Here is a 27,989-nt window from a genome sequence, read left to right as displayed (position 1 = left end):
TATGAGTTACGTCACTTTTAATCGTGACTAAAACAGTTCTTACAATAATTTATTGTGTAATTTAAAGCCCCACAAATAAGAATATGACATCAACCCATCCATAAGCATCAGTTCATGCAAAATGTCATATCTTTCCATCACATTGCAACAAAAGACAACGCTTTGAGTCCTTGAACAATTGCCAGTTCTATATTACCAAGACTACATATATTTTGGGTGCAAAAGTTTCAAACAAAAATATTTCCGAGCCTTCTAATCACATATACACATATGCGATGGACATTGTCCGTTCTCACAGTTGGTCTTGCACCACTGGTTTATGGCAGATGTGAGTTGCACCAAGTGATCAAGACCACGGCAGATTTTGGGACAACTACACTGACACAGATATGTAGGGCAATAGCCGTACGGACACAACGATGTGCAGTACATATCGACCAGGGGGTACTTTGACCAGTTCTCTGTACAACCGCATCTTGCTTTTGTTTTACCATCTTTGCACAGACCCAAGGATGGATTGTGGTTTTCAAGAAATACGGTGACAAGGGCAGACCGCAGTTGTTCCTCTAGCGTACTACTTTTGCTCGACAAAATCTGTGGACCAGCGGCGACAATACTGTGGGCTAGTAAATTAGAAATAGAAGCCCGACCTTTTCCCTTGTCCATTATGTTTTGCTCTGATCCGCTTATGACCGCTGCAGCAACTAGTTTTTCGTCTTCCAGTTTAATAGTATCTTTCAAGTTTCCAAATGCGTCTTTTAGATCAGGTGCTTCCACATCGAGTTCTAGTTTCTCTACTTCTATTTCAGGTTTTTTAAATTCAATTTCAGGTGCTTCAACTTCAACATCGCTCAATGCTTCCGATACAAGGTTACCTTTTGAAACCTTTATGTCGTCAATTTTGCTATCAACGTAATCTTTTTCCTTGCTTTTATTTGTCTCTCTTTCTCTTGAATCTTTTTCATCCTTTTGCTTTTCACCTCTAACTGACTCTTTGGCTTCGTCTTCATCTCTGCCCTTGGACCCAAGTTTCTCATTGCTGTCTTTTCCCCATGAATTTGTATCATTATCTCGGTCCGTTTCTTTAGACTCATTGGAGTCATCATTCATATTTTTACTTGCATCTGATTCCTGATGCTCAGTTTCCTTAGAGTCACCTTTTCTGCTTTTTGATTCTTTTGATTCTTTCCAAGAATTTATTGAATCTCCTTCAAGTCTTCTTGATACATCCCACGAATCTTCCGAGTCTACTGAATTGTCTTCTTTCTTGCTTTGACTTTCAGAGTCAGCTGACATAGAGTTGAACTGGCTACCACTCTTGTCTTTTGAGTCATTCAGAGATTCAGTCGAATCTCTTTCTGAATCCTCCGAATATTCTCTTGAATCACTTGAGCTTTCTTTAGATTTTGCATCTGAATGATTTTCTCCAGAGTCACCATCTTTTCCATTGTCACTTGTCTCAGTCTTCGATCTTTCACCAGAACTTTTAGACTGATCATCTGTGTCTTTACTGGCTTCGTCCCAAGAATCTTCAACGCTACTACTTGAATCTTCACTAGATTCGGTATTGTTATCATAGGAAAGAGTTTTAACCTTTGACACCATCGCCGTTCTTTTTTTGCCTGGACTTTTAATGTCAACGGACGAAATACGAGTTCCAATTCTTGTCTCATCATTAGATTCATCACTTGATTCAGATATATCTCTAGAGTCTGAGCTTAGGCTTTCTAAATACGAAAGGCTAATGTCATGCGACATTTTATTCTTGTCACTTTTACTGCTTGAAGAATCATCTGAAAACTCACTGCTATCTTTAGACATTGAGTCCGCCCAACTATCATACAAGTCATGACTTTCAAATTTGTCATAGGCATAATTTACTGACTTTCCTTGCTTTTCGCTGGGGGGTTTATCCTTGGAGACTATTTCGTTATTGCTGGAATCGCTACTTGCATCACTGTTGTCACCATTCTTATCAAATCGAGATTCTCTGCTGCTCTCTGAATCGATCAATGCTTTTGAGGGTTTTCGTGCGTTAGATGGCGGTGCTACTCCTTGGAACAATAAACTCAACTTGACTAGGTGATGGAACTTAGTTATTCCATCTTTGTTCGCTGGGAACAAACTGACAGCTGTATTAGTGACTATAGCCTTCAGTGGTTCCGCGGTGGAGTCTAGAAACAATTGCATGTCCTCCCAAAAGTCGTCCTCCATATCCACAGACAAAAAATCTGCCAGGAAATCAAAGTCGACCATGCGATTGGTATGAGAGTTTTTCATTTTCTCTAAATATTCGATTATAGAAGTTGATTCCAACGAATCATCTAAGACAGATTCAACTGGTATCATCGCCTGTTGCTGCTGAACTGACTGCGAATAGATTGCTACATCCGCACAGTTAATGAAGTGCTCCTGCGGTCCGCAACCATAACAGTCCTCGTAGCCGGCCCCCGATCCTTTGTTGTTTCCTACAGCAACGAAAAGATAAAATAACGCATATTAATGTATACGGAACATCTAATTGAATGCAACAGTTTTGTAAAAACCATCGTACGCGATGGTTCGTCACAAGGTATTCAAAATTTTCATAAACATAGGTTCGTGCTGCTCATTTTTCTTTGTGCGATAAACAAATAAGTTTTGTTTACCTGATAATAAATGAGACGTTATCTATTTAAATTACAGCCAAGTTCTGCAACTCTGACAAGCACATTCTTTGCAACTTATTAATGTCAAACGTAAAGGCTACTCACACAAGATATTCTTTTTCATTGGACACCAGATGAGGGTACTTGAAGATTTATATCTTTGCCAACGAAAAGCACTTATTCGGATCGATGTAGTCAAAAATGCGCGTTTAGGTAAATTTTCAAGTTTATATTTCTACGATGCGATGCAGTAATATTTAGCCCTGTAAAAATTACACCCATTAAGATGTTCTAAATAGAAGATTTGTTTCAAAACAATTGCTAAATTTTATATCCGTGAATTTGCCTTTTAAAATGATTGTACACAGTTAAGATATCAATTTGTTTCTGGGCTCTAATTTTAAGTTCACCTGATTATAAGGTCAGGATGAGCTTACAGTATGGTCCTTCGTCAGTCCGTCAATATTTGTTATTTTCAAATTCTTTTAAAAGACTACTCCACCTTTTAATCCAATGTCAGTGGGAACATTCTGACAAAGAGACTTTTCAAATATGTACGAATAAGGCCGAATTACCGGTAAATATGGACACTGTTACTAAAATATATGAACTGTTACAAGGCTTTCCAAATATTTCTCCAAAGAATTTAGCCACATTTATTAGAAAGCATTCTAACAGTAAGGTCTCTCAACTTGTAACTGGTAATGTTAACCCGTCATCATATATGACCGTCATAACCTAAAACATATTACATTGTTTTTAAAATATCGCTATACAAACATTTGACATTTTTCACAGGAAACATGCTGACATAATTTCATTTCAAACTAGTAAACAAAATTCCGATCTGTTAACAAAAACCGCCACTGCTTCTACAGTTATAGATATCTCCTGTGTGTGACATTGAAGGAAACTTTCCCCCCAAACAAATGTGACTCCACAAATTCCATTCAATTGTCATCGTCACAATATTTCAACGTCATTGGCGAATCGGTTGTTTTGCTATGGTTCTTACTAATGCCAAAGTGACATCAAGATCTGGAACTTTATCTGAAACATTACTGAAGAGTTATCGTCAAGGAATGGTCTGAGAGGAACATGGTCTCTCTAACAGCAGGAATATCAGCTGGTTCTCGAGTGAATCCAGTAATATTTCTTGAAGTGAGAGTACTTGTAAGTTTGCATTCAAACTCTGGAAGGGAAACAGTGTAAGAGACCGATGTTTAGCTTTGAACGACTGCAGATAATAATCTGTTTTCTACCCAGTTGGTGTTCAGAATTATCTGTGTTGAGACTCTGTGTCTTGACAGGTGGGAAACTGACTTCTCATTCAGTGTCATTGTACAGATTGTAGTCATCTGTTCTTTAGGCGATACGTATAGTCCCTAGATAATCTGCATAGACACTGTATTAAGTGAATTTAAATAAAGAAATCTACTTTTCATAAGTTCCTTAATCCCTTGTGTTCATTTGTTTCTAATGGTCACTGCAGTTAGCTATGTATATGCGACTGGAGTGAAGAATTTTGATTACGACTTAAGTCTATTAAGTGATATGAATAACATAGAGAGCACTTGTCTAAAAGTGTTCGTCAATATGTATAGTCTTTCTTGCCTAGACATAACAACTGACCACAACATTTATCGCCCTCAACTGGTAAAATCTCGATTTTTAGTTAGCAATGATCATACCAATGACCGCCCTTAACTGGCAAAATCTCGATTTTTAGTTAGCAATGATCATACCAATGACCGCCCTTAACTGATAAAATCTCAAATTTTAGTTGGCAGTGAACATATTTTCCATTAATGTGGTCAGTTTGTAGGATAATAACAGAGAGTCATCACATCATAGGTAGGCCAATCTCAGTTTTGTCTTTTATCGGTGGAGCTGAGTTTCCATCCCAGACCACTCAAAGTTTTATGGTCCTTTTCTTTTGCGTACTTCGACAGATTCTAACGTCTCACTTTATCTGTATAACTTTACAACTCAATATACGAGCAAAATGCATACAGTTTTATTCCCTAGGAAGATTTACAGCTGTTATGGTGGTTGTTACTTCATTGTTCGTGGTTTGGTTTGGTGGGTAGTGACTTCGTATAAGAAATCTCATCCTGAGATCTGTTAACTATCTCCAAAACTTGTGACATAATATAGCGAAAACGCATGGAAAAAGGTCACGATTTCTAGTATGTCAGTAGGAATATTTCACTTTTGTTTCATAACGATTAACAATATATTCTGGACCAACTAATCGAATCAGGTCTCTTTTAGAACATAGCATTTATTCCGCCTTTCGATAAATTATACCATTACCTATTGTGTTTGGCTATCACACAATGAAGTTAAGGAATTAATTATTCCTTTTCTAGAGGAAAGTGAAACTAAATTTCAAGTTTCTGTCATATTAGATGGGTTGATGTTGTTGTTGTTGTTGTTATAGGGTTTAACGCCATTTTCAGCACAAGATAGGCTATACATGGCGGCCAGTATTAATGGTGGAGGAAGAACCCGGGAAAATCCCGGAAAGAACCACCGACCGACGAGAAGCTACCTGCAAGCTTTCTCACATATCCACATTTGCCGAGCCCGAGACTCGAACCCACGCAGACAGAGGTGAGATGGCAGTGATCCGTGACGGAGAGCGCTTTAGACCACTCGGCCACTCGGGGCCCCCATATTGGGTGGGTAAAAGATGCCGTATGCTTTCTGGTTACTTCAACAGGCGAACGTCGTATAATGACTAAGGTGTACGATTCATAGCAGTTTAGCCGTCGAAGAGGTATGTTTGTGTAAATTTTATTCTTTTGACAGTTACCACTATATCAGACATAAAACAGCCTACCTGCCACATACTTCCACTGTAGAACACACTGAGTACATGTCATATCTGGGGGTAGTTGAACCAAAAGGTGGACAAATTGTTGCCTGCAACGCAAATAAATAAATCAGTAAGTGTGTGTGATTTGGATTTTTAACGTAGCTTTAAACAATTTTTCAGTCGTATCACTACGATGTCTACAGTGTGGCAGTTATCGTGATGTCCAGCACTGGGGCATCATGCCGCAGACATGTAGCATGATGTCCCACCCAGTCACATTATCCTGACACCAGGCCGATCAGTCCTAACACTAACTTCTTAATGCTGAGCACCAAGCAAGGCTAAATCGGTAAGTAAATTAATAAGTCAGTAAGTAAATAAATATTTTGCGTGGATTTTTATCTAATAATACTTTCCATACGTGTAGGATATTTACATTAGAACTTAGCAATTAAGAAAATTTCCCGCATAGGCCGTTTATCGCTGAATAATAGTCCATATAATATAGATTGTTTTTCTCAAATAAATTCATTCTACAATTAGAAGCAAACGTTCGGTAACGGTGTTGCATTTGTATATCTAATTAGATATTCATACATACAAACTTGGTTCAAAGTACGAACTTTTAGATAGCACGCCTTAAACAGATCGAAATTGTGACATTTATACCCAACTTCATGCACTCCAACCTTATGATCGATACTCAATCATGACACGCGAACCAAAGTATATTTCTATATCATGTATAGATGAGATGAGACTTCAGTTTATACACGATTACGCTATCAATCTTAAAACTATCAAACACGTTTGTGGCGGAACAACGCTCGATATTCAATTTGTGAAACAAAGCAGGGCTTTTTCATTAAGATAACGACAATAAATGAAAGAAAACTGTCTGGACTATTATTTTGGGTTGGATGCTCACCGACTAATAAACGTTTAAGGTCCACAATAGAATGGATCTAAGTCTAGCTATTATACTTTTTATTTTTTTAAATCGTTTCAACAATACAAGAGAAACTTTTTAAGTATTGACAAAATTCTTACGAAACATATAACAACAGACAAACCAGGGTTATTAATACCTAGCCAAAAGGTCTAACTGCTTTTAAAGCCATTGTTTTTATCATCACGATGGCCTTAACTGTTCTGTGATTATCGTGACCATTCAAATTGTCAGATTGTTTCTGTCATCATAAAGACCTCAGCAGGATTATGATTATTGTCACAGTTTCTGTATCATAATGGCCTCAGCAGGTTCATGACTTATGTGACCATTCGAATTGTCACATTGTTTGTTACCTAAGGCTTTAACGGGCTTAAGATTATTGCGACCACTCAAATTGTCACGTTGCTTGTGTTACTTAAGGCCTTAGCGTATTTGTGATTATTATGACCATTCAAACTTTAACATTGTTTTTGTTATTTATGGCCTTAATGGGTTTATGACTATTGTCACCATTGAAAGTGTCACCTTGTTTCTATTACCTAAGGCCTTAGCGGGTTTATTATTATTTTCACCATTCAGATTTTCACATTGTTTCTTTCAGCAAAAAGACCTAAGCGAGTTTATGATTATTGTGACCATTATAATTGTCACATGTAACACTTCTTTCACAACTGAAAAATCACCAAATCACACGCATACAGACAGGATTGGTTTTGTGATTTACGCCACAACAATGCAAGTAGGTTATTTCGAGGCAAAGCAGTTGACGTAAAGAGCTTTGCCGAAGGACTCATAACGTTCACCGACCTGGGCTAATCCACTGGTAGCATTCCAACCTGTATATATGGGCTGTGAGTCCAGCATGCTAATATATAGACAGACAAGTTGGCGGACAGACGAAAGGTAGGCAATGCATGTGATTCAGAATGTAATTAAAAGGACAGCTTAATATTAAAACAAATATAAATAATTAAACGATTTTTGTATTATTTTAAAGTCGATAACACAATAACACAAAATAAATATTACGGATGGAGATGACGAATTCTTTATTTAACGATAACACCAATCAGCGGGAAAGAAGGAAATTAATTACATTTGCTCTCTCCCTCGAGTTCACGATTTTGGATTTGATGTATAAATTTTAAGTTGTTTAGTGAATTTCTTAACACCACCACCAGTATGATAAGTTGCAATAGTAAATTCCCACCTGATATCATTCTGTATATAGTATCTTGTACCGTGTCCTATGATTGTGAGTAACGTCCTGTTCAGACATTCCTGTGTCGCTGGGTGGGTCACGTCGTCATGGGGGCAGATCCGGAACTCAAAATAGCCCTGGTGGTTGGCTGTCAGTTCTACAGTTACCTCAATAATCTGACCAGTAGAGTAATGCCGCACTATTATCCCGCGAGCGTACCTTGAGGTAGCAAAAAAAATTTCAGATGAAGTATAAATATTTAAAAAATAACATTGAAGCGCATTAAATCAAATTATGTGTTCTTCAAATTGTACCACCCTATAAGACTTCACCAGAAGATTTGAATTTAAATTTTGAAAAAGCATCAATGACGTAGTCAAAATCTTATTTGATGCCATAAGCGTGGTTGTGTTGACTGGAGATCAATCACCAGCTTAAGGAAAATGTGAGACTAATCTGCTATCATTCTCGTTTGCAAATAATCTCTATGGTTTGAATGACCTAACGTGAATGGCTCTCACTTTCATCGCTTTCTGCAAACCAAGAAATGGAAATGTTAAATTGTTGCAGGTAGGTTAATTTGAATCGACTGTGCACGATTCAAGTATTACAAATATATATATATATATATATATATATATATATATATATATATATATATATATATATATATATATATATATATATATATATATATATATATATATATATATATATATATATATATATATATATATATACATCACAGACAACAATTATTTGTACGAAGTAGCATAATAATGACTACTGGGCACTTTCTGTATATTGTCAGATTATATATTGAAATTCGAAATTCGTCAATCTTTGTATAAATACAAATCTGTTTTGATTTCACTGGGGTCGGTTCTACATTAAAACGATTATTTGATCAAGGGTGGGTATTTATCGATATATAGATTTTACATATCGCTCACAAAGTAAATAAGTTCAAAAAATAACTGAGTGATTATGTAACAATTTACACTTCGATAAATACCCAACAATGATCATTTAATCCTAATTCCAATTTTTATCCTTTCTCTACTGGTATCAGTGGATTTCATCAGCGAAACATTTTATGTGTGTGTGTGTGTGTGTGTGTGTGTGTGTGTGTGTGTAGCAGCTTGTAGTTTTCTTACATTATCTTCTTCACACGGATGCATCATAATACCTTTGGTAGCCAAGAGTTGTCGACTCTTGCATTATGGGGAGAGTGTCAAAGTGGATCATGCTAGTGATCCAAGGAACTTGGCATGGTCATTTTTAAAACTTATTTTGGGTTGCTTTTGTTTAAACCAGTCAATTTCTTTGTTCAACCTTTTTCTTGCGTATGGCACGCGCATTTCGATCTTTCAAAACCTAAATCTTGTCCATTTTTAATTGAGATTCCCTGCTCGTCACATGACACTGACCTTTAATAACAGCTGGAGATTATATTGTCGAAGCCAAATGTATTAATTTCTGAACATAGCCTGGCTTGTAAAGCCTGTCGTATGCTTTCTTTGGGAAAGCATCATAGAAATTACATGTACAATGGGGGCCTAATGTAGTCTGCAGGATTTACAGATGTGTACAAAAATTAAGATCAGTATGACGTAAACGTTTTTATCCAATCACATTGCAGAAACTGTCGTTTGATCTTAAATTAGAATTAGTCACATTAATGGACTTCTGTCCATGACCGAACTGAATACATTTCAGAATAGATTTCATCAATCTCATAAAAAAACGTTGTTACTTATTAACTGTCATTAGGATTACAATTGTAATGCCTCTTATAAACGTTGCTATAAAATTAGATTTTATTTAAAGCCCCCATTCCACCCATCGGCAAGATCATGGGACTCAAAAAGCATGTTGCATTTAAAAAATACATAAAATATGCCATTTTATAATACGAAGAATTGAAATATTGGTAGAATCCGGGTGACCTGTTCTTGCTGCATGTCTAAAAGATAGTGTTGAAAGAATTTAAATTCAAAATAGAAATGTAATACACTTCATCTGATTTTTCTGTCAACTCAGACCCAATCTATTGCCTGCGCCCTCCAAGTGGTTGATGTTATTAAGATTGAATCCAAGTGGTCGGTGTTATTAAGGATAAATGGAACAGTGGTCAGGTAGGTGATCTCTGTGATTTACGCGAGTTTTCCATTATCATCTTACCGTAGGAACAATGAATAGAAAACAAAAACAGAGCAAAAATTAAGACAAACTAAAGACAAGAGAAAGAGCTTTCTGGTGTAGTCTGCTTCTATCACCTTCAAATTTATACTTCTTTTGTCACATTTTGAATATTATAACTAAGTAAAACTAAAGGAAAAATGAGTTATCCAATTAAAAACTGATGATCCTTCGAGGGATTAGGGTATTTAATGCTGATTTTTGAGAAGGGAATGTTGAATTAGCGTGGGAGAGGCAGGAGTTAAATCGTACCGCCTTTAAACTTGTCACGTAAATGGTTTTGTGTCATTTTTTGGTTGCCTAAATGACTGAAACAGTTGATCAGGCTAAAAAGAGACCGAATAAGATCCACTGGCTTTAAATATGGCATTCACGTACTTTCCGCCAGCTTCGTTTTCCCTAGGTCCTTGGTAGGGATCGCCACACACGCCGCACTTCCCATTGTTTTTCTCATACTGGTTCTGAAAGAATAAACACATTTGTTTTGGTGAACTGTTGGAGATTAGGCTATGCAAGACACAAAGAGTACTCAACAAGATATAATTATGTATCCAGTTAAAGTGTTCAAGACGTAAAGGATATATATGAAAACGTTCCTTAATAAACTTTCTCACTACTCGATGTAAGTCTCTTTCCTTAAGGCTTTTCAGTCAAGTATATATGTTTTCTTATGCTTTCCGATATGAAATATCTCTAAGTTCAAATCAACATTCATAATGGGTGGGAAAAGAGGTACAGATAATTTCCATTGATATTATTTTCATTTCGAAGTGATAGCTATGGCAAACAGTAGTCACGATGATGGTGGAGACGTTTTATACCTTCAAAGGTTAGGAAGTGGATTCAGATGGTGTCACAGAATAAGGCAGTAAATAAATTTATTTCGCCGTAGAACAATTTGATTATTTTCGTCGTATATGTGTACAACATTATCCAGGGTGGATAATTGTTTTTCTAGTTAAGTGACTAAGCTAGCATGCATCTCGTCGTAGATCGTTTGCGGTGAGAGACACAAAAAGCACGGTATGCACGGGTATTTTACCCTTGCTAATACTCAAAGCTCCTGTAGATTTCAGGCAAGTTTCTGTTCTAATCGACACATGGTCTTTTGGGATATTGTCAAGGAGTGTATGCTCTCCATTTCATTCTACAGCCATAGGAGTAAGTGTTACATTTAATTTTGTTTGCAAATATGTGAAGCATGTTCAGTTTTGATGACGTAGCATGAAATATTGCCTTTATCAACACGCGGATTTGAAACGTTATGAACTTTTAAACTGTTACAAGTTGAAATCAAGAGTTTAATTTAGTAGCATGTGTTTATAGTTTTTTTTATTCCGTACCTGTTATTACGACCACTTTGGTTTTATTTTAGTTATGTGTGCGGGTGTGTGTGGGTGTATCAGTCTGTCGGTCTGGCTGTTTGTAATGTATGTCTGCATTGGGATGGAATCATGTGCGACCATCAAGGCCATACAAGGACGGAAGTGCTAATCTGTAAACATGTACGCATGGTGGAACCATGAAAGGGATGCATGACCATTACAAGTATGGGCTAACCCAATAATTCAGGATAAGTGAGGTTTGACAATGGACACGTAAACCAGGTCAATTTCTGGTTTACAAGGTTTACAATATTTAAATCAGTTGTATGTTATGTTTGATACAATTATTTTATGTTCACATGGGTTGTTACAAAAAAAATTTGGAGTATCCGTCCATGAATCAAATGACGTGGGTTCTAACCTGTAACAATATAACACAAGGGAACACAGAGTCCGCATCCCTCGGTAGTTCCAACTCTTGCTAGTTTATCCTAATTGCTTCTGCTAATTTCCAACTCGAGCAAGCCAGTTATAATCAAGAAATAGTTCAATTTTCAAAACAGATCAAGACGCTTCGTTTCATCATTGAAAGAAAGGTAAGATCCGAACAACCTATCAGTCCGCAGTTGTTCGGATCTTACCTTTCGGTCAATGGTGAAATCCAAGACTATCCGAATGCAAACGGCACTGCCGGCCATTACTTGTCCAGACGTCAAAATCTGCGAACAATTATTGCATTTTCTCCAATATGTCACATACAGAACGATTTCGACTGGCTTACTTAAGTTGGAAATTAGAAGAAGCAATTGGGATAAACTAGCAAGGTTGGAACTACCGATGGGTGCGGACTCGTGTTATATTGTTACAGATTAGAACCCCCATCATTTTGATTCATAGATGGATACTCCTAATTTTTTTTGCAACTAACCCCTGTGGTTATGTTTATTGCAATTGATAATGTTTCGATTGATTTATGTTGTTTCAGCTGAGTACATGGAACATATGTTCTTCCAATTGAGTACATTTTGAGTACAAATTGAGTTGCGCCTATTTGCTTGAGATTATATGAATCGCAACTTGGTTTTACCGTATCATGTGTCTACAATTTTTGAATATGAATAACGACTTTTGGTTTCCCCATGTTTTGAATTTTTGTCACAAAGTCCTAAATTGAGTCACATAACAAATTTTTGTGTGAAGTAATTGAATGAGTCGTATGTTTAGAGCGTGAAAAAATCATTGTATGTTGTAGAGAATATAGATATTTTTAATTCATTCCATAGACTTCTTTTATCACAGTATGTCGTTTAATCCAAGCATCCATTCAGGTCAAATCCTCTTTAAAATGGAATATAAACTTTGACAAGAAATTGTACAGGTACAAACATTTATAGCGTTATAAAAATACCTCCGTATTCAACCACATTTATCAAGGCCTAGTGAAATGAGTTCATTTAATTTGGTTATGATGAAACTGTGACAAGAAGCTTAAGAGAAAAGAGGTCAGTCGTCAATGGAGTAGTAAGTACGTGTCTCTTGTTGGACTAGACAATGATGCGAAAATGGGGATTGATTAGAAGTGGAGACCAGGGACTTTAAAAATGAAAGATAAAATGACGGCCGTGTTCTTCTGCTTGACAGAAGTGCATTGTAGTAATTCTTAGACTCTCTGGGAACTAAAATGACAATCCGTCGACAAGTATATTTAACATTACGCCGCCATTTGGAAAAGCTCTGGGAACTAAAATGACAATCCGTTGACAAGTATATTTAACATTACGCCGCCATTTGGAAAAGCTCTGGGAACAAGCGGAATTTAATTCAAACATATTGTGGGTCATTGAGGGAATCTTTGGAATGTACCATTTTGAGGCCACTGTGGGTACAGGCACTCGCCCGTACTGATCAATCAACAGCCATATACTAACCAACAATAGTCTTACTGACCAGAACTCGAGCATACTAACCAGGATTCCTAGGTACTGACTAACATCAACATTTACTGACCTACAGTCTTAATGACCCTTTTAATTCAGTGCCCAGTATAGGGGGTTTCACGGTTAGTATCTCCCCTTGAAAACACCAGAGGGCATATCGGTGCAACTCACTTCCGGATAATTCAATCAATTAAGATGGCAGATGTAGATCAAGAAAATGTGACAGACCACTCTCATTATGCAAGCAGTATCGATTTCTCACTTATCTTAAAAAGAAATTATATCAATATTTGATCAATTATTTTTACATCTTTAATTTTTTTAAACTAATTTGCGCGGCTCCCAGCGTTCAAATAAATATTCTGCCCATTTCAGAACTTCATTTTCTTTCCATTACTACCTTATGCTCTAGTTTGTATTATTTGATTGTGTGAAAGTGTATCGCTGCATAAAAGTTCTTGCAATTTATCTCGCTTGAAGAATAATGAAAATATGTTTATTTTTTTACAGCTTCAATCATAGCAGTTAATGGAGGTTGAACGACGAGAAAAAATTCTAACTTCTTAAGGTTCTTTTATTATTGATTTAGACTGTTGCTTTTCTATTAATGTTCATTATATTTCATGAAATTTAGTATTTTCAAAATGCACAAATGTCTACCACGCTTGAACAGACAGGCGCACTTACGAGTCTCCTTGATGATTATTTTAATTTTATTTCCTTGAACGGTTTGAAATTTTAGAGTACGCAATTTGGAGAAATATAGATGTTAGACACTATGTATGTATAGTACATTTGTGGCTCTCACCTATCTGCCTGTCTGCCAGTATGTATGTTTGTCTCCTTTCATCTGGTGCATGGGTATGTATATCCTCGAATGAATCGGTGTTCGCATACGTATATTACATAAACATACTTCTGGTTAAATCGATTATAAAATGATGCAAAGATAGAAAGAGTGACTGATAGATAAAGACAACAAATATGAATGTTTGTGAGCATCCATTTATTATTGACTTATAGAGTATGTTCTTACAAGCAGTCTTTTTTAAATCATACTGTTTGCAATTTTACATCCGGTCACGTGGATCAATATTGTTTTAAAAGGCGAACCAAAGTAATAGGACGGAATCTGTGAAATAATTGGATCTTTAAAACTTACCTATTTGATGCAAGGAAAGTTAAACAGAATAAAACTAATTTTAAGAAGGCTGTTCTAGATGAATTTGCTGGTGGCAATCAGAAATGTTGTCTAAAGACCCCAGCAAGTTTGAGTTATTACGTGCCAGCACAAGCAAAGAAAAAATCATGCTGAAAGTTACTGCATGTACCGTCCAATACTTAATGTTTCAATAGCCAAAAAGAAAATGAAACAAAAAAAACGTCATTGGTCATGTTATTTAATCTGAATATTGTACGATATTTACACCCAAATATGAATAAATATTCCGTCTGCATTAATTACTCCTTTATCGCTATGAGAGCTAATGTAATTATTGCTTTCTCAAGTTCCTCTGAATACATTAAAATACTGTGTTCCATTTTTAAAAAAAACAAAACTTTTCTGGTTTAAAATATTCAGCATTACAAATCAGCTGACGTATCGAATTCGTGTTATAATTTTCTTATCGAACTTGTGTTATAACTTTCTTAACTTGTGTTATAAACAAACTATTAGTCTTGCAAAAGTAACTGAGAAAGAAGGATATATCAACATATGAAAAATGCAAATTGTTGAGATTGTTTTCGTTAAAGTTATATAACCAAAAATGTGCAATAAATGTTTAAAATCGGAGAGCAGAGTGAAATGTTCCTGCAAATGTATCTGAAATTATGAATAGTGAATCTATATTATCAGGTATGGACAGTGTATTTAATATCATTTAAGTATGTTAAATTAAATATTTAATTATCTGATAATAATGTAAGTATGGACACCAAATCTAATTATCTTATTTAATGTCTATAACTATTCTCCTAGTATGAACAAAAGATGTTTGACATATATATTTGATTCATTGATTTAACCATAATGATCTGTAGTACAGCTAAGATTCCTTCCTTTGTTGATTTTGTTTCGCTAACCAAGTGTAGAACGGTGAACTATCCGGAACTGGAAATTTTTTGTGGGTATGCGCATTGGAGCTAAGGGAGGTAATTTTAGGCACTAAGATCAGTAACTCCGTTGCAACCGTGAAACCCCTTATAGCGACCATTACACCAAGGTTAAAAGTGGAATTAAAACTACGAGACTAACCTGGAATTTATCAGCCTCAAAGTAAAATCTCCAAACGGAATTGGTTTGAAAACTTGAAAAGCAAGGATAACTGTATCAAAACATCCGACTTAGACATAAGTAATGCTACGGATCTGAAACTGACGCAGAATTTACCTAAAACTTGAAGATCTGGAATGATTTTAAAACCTGTCCGAAACGAAAAGTAATACTAAAACCGGTAAACACGGAATTAGAGTAGTAAAGAAAACTGAGTTAAAATAATTGAGAATAAAATAATAAATCTGAATATTTAAAAAGGAATTTAGCGGAGACATAATACCAAATATTAATATAAAAATTGTCCCCGACAAAAATATCGTACTAAAGGTTCTGAAACAGAAATCAGCGGAGACGAGAAATTCTGGAATATTGCGTAAAAAATATGACATGGAATAAATCGTACTACTTTCAAACTGACAGACAATTGAGAAATACAAATCATCCACAGATTATGTATAATCAATTGTAAATGTACTACTAAAATTATGAAATTATCACGGGGTTTAGCAGATAATTTAAAAACAAAGAACAATATTGCGAAATATATAAAACGAATAAGAAAGGTACGATTTTAATTTCATATAAGGTGCAAATACAAACACATGGAATTTAAAATGAAATTCGAAACATATAATAAAACTAAAACAAAATTTATAACGTACATTAAAATTGCAAAAGCAAATGCCACGTTTTACTGATCAACCGACATCCTAACAAGTCTTATTGACCAACGCAGATATTTACACATCTTTACTGACCAATACTAAGCATGTTGACCAAGAAATACATGCATATAAATACTCGTGTGTAAGAGGTACATACAGTACATGGGAGAATTATGAGGTCTAAAACCCACGCATTCAGACCGACCAACATTCTTCAAAGACTTGCACAAACGTATATAAACGGTTGATAGAAAGGAGTTCTTTTTAATCATACTAACCATTGATGTGAATTCAACCATGGGTCAAAAGTTGAACAGGAGCCAGAAAATAGGCTGGACAGACGGATAAAAACATGCCTAGTGACAGAAAGAACCTCATTTTATGCAATTCAACATCCTTGCACACCAACACCGCACATACATACAAATTACAAAGGGGTAAGGGACGATTAATATATATAATGTGCATATGCACACATCTATATGCCATCACGTATTCATTGCTTCAACGAGACCTTAAATAGAGGTCAAATTTAAATGTAATATTCTCGGTCTTTTTTCAGGCTTCGCTAATTCCGTTTATTTTAATGTGACTTTGTCTAAACCATATTTTGTAATATAATACTCGGGATTTGTTAGGTCTCCGCTAACTTGTGTGACAGTTTGAAGTGTTAGTGCTAGTTTTGATGTCCGCCATTTCAGTAACATATTCTGGGGATTATTAGCCTCAAGTAGATTCTGATTGTTTCGGAATTTTAATTTTAACTATATTTCGGGTTATTCTGTTTTTGTCTCACACAAATTCTTTTCAGTTAGGATTTTTGATGTCCGCCATTTCAGTAACATATTCTGGGGATTATTAGTCTCAAGTAGATTCTGATTGTTTCGGAATTTTAATTTTAACTATATTTCGGGTTATTCTGTTTTTGTCTCACACAAATTCTTTTCAGTTAGGATTTTGTTCTGATTTCAGTATCAATGATTTTAATAAAATATTCCGGTTCGTAAGGTGTCTGTGTGTGCTTCTTGTTGTTGTGTTTGCTTTTCTGTTCTTACTACATTTGTTCAGTTTCGGAAGGTTAGTACATTGAATCTCGGTCTAATGGCTGGCATGGTGGGTTTTTAAAGGGGAAGTAAGACTGTTTTAGTCCTTGTGGGTGATTATATTCATAGTCAGCCACAATGTGAAATCTCCATGGTTCACCAGAGTAACCCACAAAATTAATAGAACTGGCATTTTAACAGTAAATTCCGTTTGTCCGCAGTATCAGATAACATTCCGGCACATTAAATTCCCCAACGTGTCGCGATATCCAACAGGGAGACCCCTTTAACTATTGAAAGGATGCGTAAACAGGAGAAAGAGATGTCAAACTCGAACAAAGAAGAGTTAAATTAATTAACTTCAGTATAGATGAACATAGATGTGACTAGTTGTATTGTAAGGATGACGGTAAGAAACTTGAAACCCAGCCAAAACTACTTGTCAAATGCAGAAAGGTTATTTTCAATTTAAAGTGAATAGATGATAAAGTGTATTATAAAATATATTTCTTTATTGTGTGAATTATAGACATCCTTGTGTTACGCCAGAAGTGTAGGACGGATCTGATTGATTATTTGTATGTTCTATTATATGTAGACGAATGACGGAAGCCAGATAACGAAGCTGTTACGAATAAGATATAAAAGGCCATCCAAGTTTCCCTGTAGGTAATGAATTGCCGACAACCACGTCATCTACCACATTAACAACTCGTACTGATGTACAAGGTATATTAACCAACAACTGAGCAAAAGTGTTTCAGATTTATTTTCGATAAAGCATTAGGCGCGTTTCTTCGAGCCTTTTCATTATGAGTTAACATGCACATACCCAGTGTTTCACTTTAATTTCTCTCGAATGAAAAGGTCATAAATAAAGGTCCTGATTTTACAATCTTTGATCATGCAGATATACCGCTGACGCTAAAGTTAACGTTCAATTTAATCAATCCGAAGCCATCTTACCTTCAAAATTAAACTGTCGTTAAGCATGCATAGTTCCACTTATACTTGGTGCTACGCGTGTCTTCCTGACGCGAAGAAGGGTATATCGGTTAATAAAAAGGAAACAGCAAATTACAGATGTAGACTAGCACACCTGGTTGTTAATCTGTATGGTAATTGTATTACAAGTGATTAGTGACAAATTGCCTGCAAATAATGTTGTTGTTACAAACAGCTACAGGTTTACGTATCAGTATGTCAAAGAGTAGCAAATAAGAATTGTACGGTCATAGCGTAGAGTTAAAACTTGTTTTGGTAATCTTGTGCACTCCTTAAACAAGGTGTGCAACAAAACCATTTTACTAGCCGAATGTCGCCGATCCACCTCGTTCTCATCACTTTTGGAATATTGTAGCTAAGCAAGTGTTTATACCATATCCCAAAATGCACGTGGAGGGAACTGTCCCAAGTAATCTAACTTAATTGGTCAATTAGTGAGCTCGTTACACACGTTGGATGTCCAATATGCTGACTTCCATAATTTCCACATTCTTTGACTTGAAGGCAAAACTTGCGTATGAATTTAAGCAATTGACATGCAACATGGGGTGTTATCTTCGAAAGCCGCAGTGGTGATTCCCAACAATTTCCCGGGGTAAGTGTAACGAGTAATCTGGACCAGTTTCTTTAACAGCATCCAATTTGAAATAGATAAATAAACTTTGGGGTCTCTACATATACCAAAGGTCGATGTGGAACGAAGTGGACTGAGGACAGTTGGCTAGTGAATGTAGCAATTGACTAGTACTATCACAGCAAAGTAAAAAGTAATATACCAGTCAGTACACGTTGCAGTGTTTTTTTATAGTTTACTGCCTTATGTATACTGGTAATTACAAAAGCTTCAATCGATTCTGTGTATTCATGAACCGTTTACTGGATGAATCCTAAAATTATAATGGATCAGACCATTCCTTCCTTCCTTCCTTCCTTCCTCCCTCTCTATGAATAGTGATCATGGTCTTGTTCAGTCGGTAAACGCATATCCATGCGCAAGCACTGTACGTTGTTCATGTGAACGTGATAAATGTCAATCCAGAAGCATGTGTTGCAAGAATTGTATATTTCGGACAAGGCCCCTTATGAATATTCCACTGAACGATCCCACCCGCTGGGCATTATTGTTGACATCTGCCTCCGTATTTACATCTCGTGTGTAAATAGCGAGTGAATATAGCCTATTATTATATGCTCATGTTTTCCCCGTTAACTTTACATTATCAGAATAGTGCAGTATTACCCAATACTGAACCCGCGCGCCAATACACATATAGCATTTACGTGCTTAAAGGAACTACTTTTTATTGTAAACAAACAATGGACGCAGACGCCAGCACTTTTGATTTGTAAACAAATCATGTACACTCGCGTAAGAGGCGTTTTACGTTGTGGTTGTTTCAATTTGTTTGAATGAACTAAAACAGATGTTTCGTGGACTGCCACATACCAGCTGCTTTGGCACATTACGCGTTGATACAATGTTTCGGATTTAGGCTAGCTACAGATGTCAACACGTTTCTCCCTAGCTTCTTCAATCCCATGTATTTCATGTGGAATTTTCACTTACAAATACAGTACATAATCACGAAATTTCGTAGAATCGATAAAAATACCAAAATCTATTCATTCCAGATCAAATGTAAAAGTTGATGCAATGCACATTCGTTCACAATATGACTCCAAATTTAAATATTAACTAGACACGCCATTTTCTTTTGAAAGTTATGTCGAGCGCGCGACTAAGTTCAAATTTATCTGGGCGAAGTTATGTGCGCAGTAATAATATTGTTGTTGTGTAATGACGAATATGCGCTTGTGTATTTAGTTTGGAATACGACATACATTCATTTACGTTGTTTCTTGTAGTGTATTTTGTTTATATAATTAAACCTCGGGTAGAAAAAAAATGAGCATATAATAAAAAGGTTACTGCATTTGTATGGGAAAATATGAACTCGTTTTATCGAATGGATATACTTCACTCCCAAGGTCGTGCAATATTCAATCCAAAAAACTCGTTCATATTTTCCCATACAAATGCAGTAACTTATAATACTACAAACAAAAAACAAAAAAGGAAACCAAAAGCTTTTCTCGTTATTTTCCTAATTTAAATTTCTCATATTTGACTTTTATTCAACATTAATAAAACGTTGAATCTTTTAATAATCAAGTGAGTAAAACTGGAGAAAGCAATATAGCTAATTACTTCTCTAAGGTTTATGTTACAACACACATAATTAGTAATGAAGCAATGAAGAGTCCTTGGTTTATCTTACAACACGAATAATTAGCAATGAAGAGTATTTGGTTTATCTTACAACACACACATGATCAGTAGTGAAGGAATGAAGAGTCCTTGGTTTATCTTACAATACACGTAATTATTAATGAAGTAATGAAGAGTCCTTGGTTTATCTTACAATACACGTAATTATTAATGAAGTAATGAAGAGTCCTTGGTTTATCTTACAATACACGTAATTATTAATGAAGTAATGAAGAGTCCTTGGTTTATCTTACAATACATGTAATTATTAATGAAGTAATGAAGAGTCCTTGGTTTATCTTACAATACACGTAATTATTAATGAAGTAATGAAGAGTCCTTGGTTTATCTTACAATACACGTAATTATTAATGAAGTAATGAAGAGTCCTTATGCATTCCCACCCAAGAGGACTGAATATTTGTGTTTTTGGGGTGGGTGGGTGGGTTGTGTTTTTGATTAGTTGAATTGAATGGCGGTTAATACAATAAACAATAAGGTATCATTTACAGAGCACAATATAAAAAGCATCACTAATTTAATATGCATGCAGATGCAGATCAGCACAAATGAAATAAGCAGGCTCGTTCACAAGATTTCTGTATATAGAATCGCAAAGTGCTCAATAATATTCTTGGACTAAAACATTAACCTGGAATAATAGTGAATTTAGACGAGATCATTTTGGATTATATCATTATATGTCAAGACTGTTAGCACATGGCCACACTTCGGGCCATTGGTACATTAGCGTACTCGAGACATGCATATCAACACATTCAATGCTGGCATTTTTTGGAAACAACACTACTGGAATTTAATTGGAACATTATATTTGAACTTGTTTATAGGACGTTTAAGACTATTTGAGATTAGTTCACAATAGTGCAAGTTCTTTTTAAAAATTTTACTTTTATCTAGGGAAATAAACTATTTGTTGAATTTTACCAAACTCGAATATTTCGGACTTTTTTGTTAAAGTCCAGAGTCGTATCACATGAACCAGCTATACGATCAAATGTACTGTTTAATAAAAAGCCCCAGATCAATATATTTTGTTTCTACTTCTGCGATGTAATTGTAAGAATACTATGCACAGGGGAATGTTGAAGCAATATTGTGTTGGAAGCGGAATGAATTTCATTTCCTAAAAGCTGACTGCTAGCGGATATTTTGTGGTTTGCTTTCCAGAAACAGCAGTCTTGTAAAGAAACCAATTGAAAAAAAAATAAAGTTTGACATTTTCATCATGAAGATAGAATTGACTTTTTTGACGCTTAAATCTAACTTAGAAGCTGAAAAAAGTATCCTCCTGTGAACCTAGTGGGACTGATATAGCAGAACACAGTATATATATATATATATATATATATATATATATATATATATATATATATATATATATATATATATATATATATATATATATATATATATATATATATATATATATATATATATATATATACTGAATCAAGCAGTTCAGGGGTTGTAGACAAGATCTCTTGTCCAAACGCAACATCAATATCATTTAATTTATATATTCAGTGGTGAATAAACAAGAAGAACCTGACAGCCGAGACAGATCTTGAATACGTGATCAAATTTTCTTATTCAATTTAATCGTGGTGATGCAGCCTAAGTCAACATGTTTTTCTTCTCTTTATAATGAAAAAAAAAACTGGAAAGCAAACAGACGTATCAAAACCCCAGTTCAAGTTCCGACTATGATGATGAATCTGCATATGCAAACAATGCTAATACAGACATCTTACCGCTTGTTAGAGTTGTTGGGTATCTGAACTTTGAATTTTCAATCATCAAACACTATCACTCTGATGCTATGGTGTAATATTTCAGTACTAAAAGAATGTATCTGAGAGTGCATGTAATATTTTGAATGCGAATCGAAAGGAAACAATAAATATTATACAAGAGGCTGATGTCATTTTACTGTAGTTACCAAATCACCCTCCCCCCATGAAAAGATTGTGGAGAATGTACATTCCAAATAGGACAGTACTGCGTGGAAATAAATGTGATGATACTAAAAGAAGGTTATATAAAACAATGCAAAACACATCAAGGAACAGGACATATTATAAAGACTGTATGACATTTTATATAGGGTGAGAATCCAGTTAAGTGGGATTTTGCGAGAATCATTTCTTCGAGATAAATCCTTATCTCACTAATTATTTAAGATTACATATTTCAATAATCTTATGGTGAAATAGCAAACCTATTTCAGTTACTAAACTCAATTTACAGAATAATGAAATAACGATAATAAGAAATCAGTGAAATTAAGAAAGCAATATGAAATCCATTTCGACCAAATGTCTAGACTGACCATCCCGTAGGGCGAGAAATATAGATATTCAGTTGTCCTAAATGAAACAAGCTGAGCACGGACGGTGATGTATCTAATTACTAGCTGACTGACGGGCCAGACTGAAGCGTATATAATGGATTCCTTTTCAGTTTAATCACAAACAATCCAGATGAGAGTGACAACGATTTCCTTAATGAACGATAAAGACCAATTTATTGCCACCTGAATGATTATAAGTTCCCAATTATGAAAATAAATGAAGCATTATAGAAAAGCCTTTAATAAAACCAAACAAGAACAAAACAAACTAAGAGGAAATTAGATTGAATATAAAACTGGATATTAATTCTGCAGATCACTGGTGGTGATCGGTCTTAGGGGTACCTTAACACCAGCAAGCATTTCTCCCTTTTGCTTCTAAAAGCAACCGATTATTACACATTTATCAGATGAACTCGAATTCAGGGGTGCACCAGATTTATCTTTCTTCGGGATTTTGCCAGATCCCAGGACAGTAGACAGGATTAGTGGGCCTTAGGAAAAGTTATCCAGTGGACCCTTATGATTTAAAAATTGTGACGATGGTGGGCCCACTGACCGTTGTTGGCCCTGGAATTTTTTTCTTGTTGTCCTACCCTGCCCGCGACCATGCTAGATCCTCCTTTATAATTGATTACTTAACACTTGGTGATCATTTTAGAGCTTTTAATGCGTTGAATTTGTAAGGTCTCGGAATAAATACATTTTTGTCAGTAGCAAGCTTTTAATCCGATGTTAGAGTTAAGTTCTATATAATATTTCCTTTGAGCTTCATGAGCTGTCAAACATACAATGGCAAAATAATTTTGATAATGACAAGCATTTTATCATCTATTTTAAACCGATGTCAGTGCACAACTGGAACACCTTGAATTCAGATCATGGCAATTGCAATTCTCTACACCTTGAAGTCAGATCATGGCAATTGCAATGCTCAACACCTTGAAGTCAGATCACATAAGAAAATTAGAAAATATCTTTATCCTGTAAATTTAGAACGCTGGAAAAGAAACAAGGAACCCTAGACGGATGTGCATTTTTTCCTGTTATTCTAGAAACATGTAAGTGAAGTTTACCATTTTGGGGTGATACCTCCAACTTTATCTGTACGCAAAACTATTCGAAGCACGTTCCATAAGAAGAGTGCAACACGGCGACTTCATTATTGTGACAGTTCTTGACCTAATTTATTACAATAGACCGGATAGACTCAGAACCGGAAACGTGATAAGTATTTTCAGAACTCTAAACACACACCACGCACACAGTGTACATTCAGTGACTGTGATACAATACAATAAAAACCCAGATAGAGAGAAACAGAGAGAGAGAGACACACACACACACAGTTGTTGTTGTTGTTCTCGGGTTTAACGCCATTTTTCAGCACAAGATAGGCTATACATGGCGGCCAGTATAACTGGTGGAGGAAGAACCCTGGAAAACCCAGGGAAGAACCACCGACCCACGAGAAGCTACTGGCAGGCTTTCCCACGTACCCACCACAGAGAGAGAGAGAGAGAGAGAGAGAGAGAGAGAGACACACACAGACACAGAGAGAGAGAGAGACACAGACACAGAAAGAGAGAGACACACACAGACAGAGACACACACACACACAGACACAGAGACACACAGACACAGAGAGACAGACAGAGAGACACACACACAGACAGAGAGAAAGAGAGAGAGAGAGACACACACACATAACTGCTACAGATTTAATGATCTCAATTGTTTCGTGCCAACAAATGTCAGCTGATTATGATAGATGCAACAAATCTGAAACAAAACGTTTGCCTTGGGTTTTGATCCATGTCGGTGTAGGATCCTAGTAGATGAGGAGAGGTAAGTCGGGTTGCTTGCACTCAAATTCTACAGTCTCCTTCTACTTCTATTTCAGCTTGATGAATGTTCAGAAGTACCGTAATGTGATCAATCGGCTTGTCTCAACAAACTTCAGAGGCTATATTAAGAATTCCCTAAGTCTGACTGGTCCCCATACTTTCAACGGTAAACATTGGGATTACAGAAGCATATCGCTGTCCCTTGAGATTTTGAATGGGACATACATTCTGGGGGACAGTCAGTTGAGTGAAATGTCTTTTTTTTTATCGGATAAATTGATAAATTAAACTGTATAGGTCTGACAGGGTAATTACATGTCGGATGGTTGAGCCCCGAGGCGAGTGGGAAGCACGGATTGCTAAGTCATAGCCGTCCATTATGGAACAACAAACACAAATATGAATGTGCAAGAACGTGCACCGAAAAGAAGCAGCAATAATTGAACGAGTTACTCGAAAAAGGAAACTCTTCACAGTCAAGGAAACTTACCATAGTTTCTCATTGTCGAATCCAGTGATAAGAGAAAAAGTTAACAGAACAATCACATTATGTGATACCAAAAGTACACCACGACTTAGCAGGAGAAACATAGAGTATCAGAAAACGTAGCTCGGAACGACTGCACGTAGAGTGCAAAGGTTACTTTGATAATCGGCTTCGTTCAAAGTTATTTTTGGAGTTATCCCTTAAAGCATTTCCACACAAATGTCTCTACTCATCTAAAAGTGTCTAGGGATCTATAGATTTGGATGGCTGCACTGAGGATGAGATGCTTGGAGACATCAGGTCACAGAACGTCTCGCAAATGAATCGAACAACATTTGCCGTATTGCTTATTCCCACAAACAATTATATTCTGAAGTGCTTCGCCAACATCGACCAAAACCGGATTCTTGAATATCTCAGTTAGCAATTTCTTCTCAAATCTTTTGCGGTACTTTAACTGCCAGTCCATTGAAAATTTCTTTGCGCCAGATAAATATTTTGTTCATATATGCAATATAAAATGTGAATAACAACTTCTGATGCATTAACGGAATGTGTGTATTGTCTTGGACTTGTTAGGGCATGTATGATATTGACGAACCAGTACATTTAGGATTATTTGGGACATTTAGGCTATCCATCATGGATTATATGGGACATTTAGGCTATCCATCATGGATTATATGGGACATTTAGGCTATTCATCATGGATTATATGGGACGTTTAGGCTATTCATCATGGATTATATGGGACATTTAGGCTATTCATTAAGGATTGTTTAGGCCATGAAGCTATATATCAAAGATATGGGGCTCTAAGGCTATTCATCAAGGATTGGTTGAGATATTCAAGCTGTTCATCAAGGATTTGTTGGGATCTTTAGGCTATTCATCAAGAATTGGCATGGAAATTCAGGCTTTTCAACAAAGGTTGTTTGGGACATTCAAGCTTTTCATCTATGATTGTTTGGGATATTCAAGATATTCATCAAGGATTGGTTGGGATCTTTAGGCTATTCATCACGGATTGGTTGGGTCATCAAGCTTTTCATCAAGGATTGTTTGGGATAGCCAGGCTATTTATCAAGGATTGATTGGGACATTCAAGCTGTTCATCAAGGACTGGTTGGGATCTTTAGGCTATTCATCAAGAATTGGCAGGGAAATTCAGGCTTTTCAACAAAGGTTGTTTGGGACATTCAAGCTTTTCATCTACGATTATTTGGGATATTCAAGATATTCATCAAGGATTGGTTGGGATCTTTAGCCTATTCATCAAGGATTGATTGGGACAGTCAAGCTGTTTATCTGGGATTGGTTGGGATCTTTAGGCTATTCATCAAGAATTGGTTGGGAAATTCAGGCTATTCAACAAAGGTTCTTTGGGACATTCAAGCTATTCATCTATGATTGTTTGGGACATTCAAGCTATTCATCAAGGATTCGTTGGGACATTCAAGCTATTCATCAAGGATTATTTGGGACATTGAAGCTATTCATCAAGGATTGTTTGGGACATACGGCTATTGACATGACAGTACATTTCAATTTTTAGTACAATCACCTACTAGACCGAGATTCCTCTGCCTCATATACATGGTTTTTCCGTTCCGAGACAGACCGTGATGCACATAAATCGATCATGTTTGGAGAAAAGCCGAATTTGCCCGCGTTTAAGATGGTTGTCCAACCGGAAATTTCGCAAAATCGCTTTTTCTAATCAGTTACCAAGGCCTTCTACCATCTGGCAAAAACAATTTGTGTAATATTTGGTATCTTACATCATGGTTGTTCAGCCCCGAAGTGTCACTTATATAACTGGTTGTTTTGTTACCTTGGCCTGTCTTCGCTATTGTAACGAGGGGAAACTTCAAATTAATACGTTCCTTTTCTAGGAAAAATCAGAGTGACTTAATGAATAAAGTTGAGTGAAGACGAATTTGCTCCACTTTAATTTATAGAGCAAATGATACCGTTTTGGGGTAAAAGAGAATCCCGATACATCTCTAAAGGAAGCCATTACCAAAGTGGGCTGCGGTACAAGACGAGATGTTGCAATCAGTGAAACTTGCGTTAATTGTGGGAATAGAGTTTGAAGTTAAATGGAAAAACGAGAAGTAAATCGTTTGGAGTACAATTGTGAAGTCCAATGAGAGTGTGTGGCAAACGGTTGAAGAAGTGACATAGATGTACTAAGGTACCGTGACATTGGTTGACAAATTCGTTCTCAAGTCTCTGGTTCAGAGAACAGATGCGAGATTTAAAACTGTAAAAATCCCAGAAGATGCCTTTGGTAGCTGGCTACAGTGGCCATTTGGAGAAGAATGAACATTAGATTGAAATTGCTGTCTTGAAGTGAAGGTGGGTGTTGAAGCTGAAAACGTATTTAATATGCTGCTTCTTAAATGTAGGTAAACTTAAAAACTCCTGCCATATAAAAGCTGGACATTTTGCTTTTATCAGCGTGTGGTTTGTGTGTAACACGTTGTACCTTCAAAATAGGAAATTCTATAGAGATGAGAACACGATTATCAATGAGTCAGGAACGTCGATATAATCATGTTATTATCGAGTTCATGCAAATCAAATGATAACAAGCTTTTGTGTGACATATCGTCCGTCCATTATGTGTTTTGTATATTCAGTAAATTTATGAAAACCATACCATATGTTCCATATAAAACCACCTACTTACCACAAAACCACCACAATTCAGTTCGTTGTCCGTGTAATTGGGCTCCGAGTTGAATCCAAAACGCCATATTGATGAACGCATCGGTGGTTCAATCATGCGACCATGGCCCAAAACTCCTTCCAACAAGAAAATTCGAAGAATCAAAATATTTGGAAGAAGGTGACCGTACATTTTTGGTCCTTCGGAACGGCATTCATGCGAACGAACATCACAGGAATACGAGTCCCATAAGTACCTCAA

General features: G+C 36.0%; 1 protein-coding gene across 1 annotated transcript; it reads right to left on the bottom strand.

The window, feature by feature from the left end:
• LOC149801640 (uncharacterized) lies at window positions 1-27,989 on the bottom strand. The gene is made up of 5 exons (XM_089955909.1): window positions 27,750-27,989; window positions 10,203-10,285; window positions 7,632-7,841; window positions 5,494-5,576; window positions 1-2,468 (listed from the first exon to the last, which is right to left on the bottom strand). The coding sequence occupies exons 1-5, from the start codon at window positions 27,918-27,920 to the stop codon at window positions 253-255; spliced, it is 2,763 nt and encodes a 920-aa protein (XP_089812035.1). The 5' UTR covers window positions 27,921-27,989; the 3' UTR covers window positions 1-252.

Source organism: Sinohyriopsis cumingii, chromosome 4 (assembly GCF_028554795.1).
Source record: "Sinohyriopsis cumingii isolate HCF-2022 chromosome 4, ASM2855479v2, whole genome shotgun sequence".
In the NCBI taxonomy this organism is placed as follows: domain Eukaryota; kingdom Metazoa; phylum Mollusca; class Bivalvia; order Unionida; family Unionidae; genus Sinohyriopsis; species Sinohyriopsis cumingii.
This window is presented reverse-complemented; position numbering and strand designations above follow the sequence as displayed.

Bases quoted from the DNA above. Each gene is read 5' to 3' on its own strand.
- LOC149801640 (XM_089955909.1), bottom strand. From the start codon at position 27,920: ATGTACGGTCACCTTCTTCCAAATATTTTGATTCTTCGAATTTTCTTG. The intron at 7,842-10,202 runs GTACGTGAATGC...TGCTACCTCAAG, and splicing joins GAAAACGAAGCTGGCGGAAA to GTACGCTCGCGGGATAATAG. The intron at 2,469-5,493 runs GTAGGCTGTTTT...TCGTTGCTGTAG, and splicing joins ACAGTGGAAGTATGTGGCAG to GAAACAACAAAGGATCGGGG.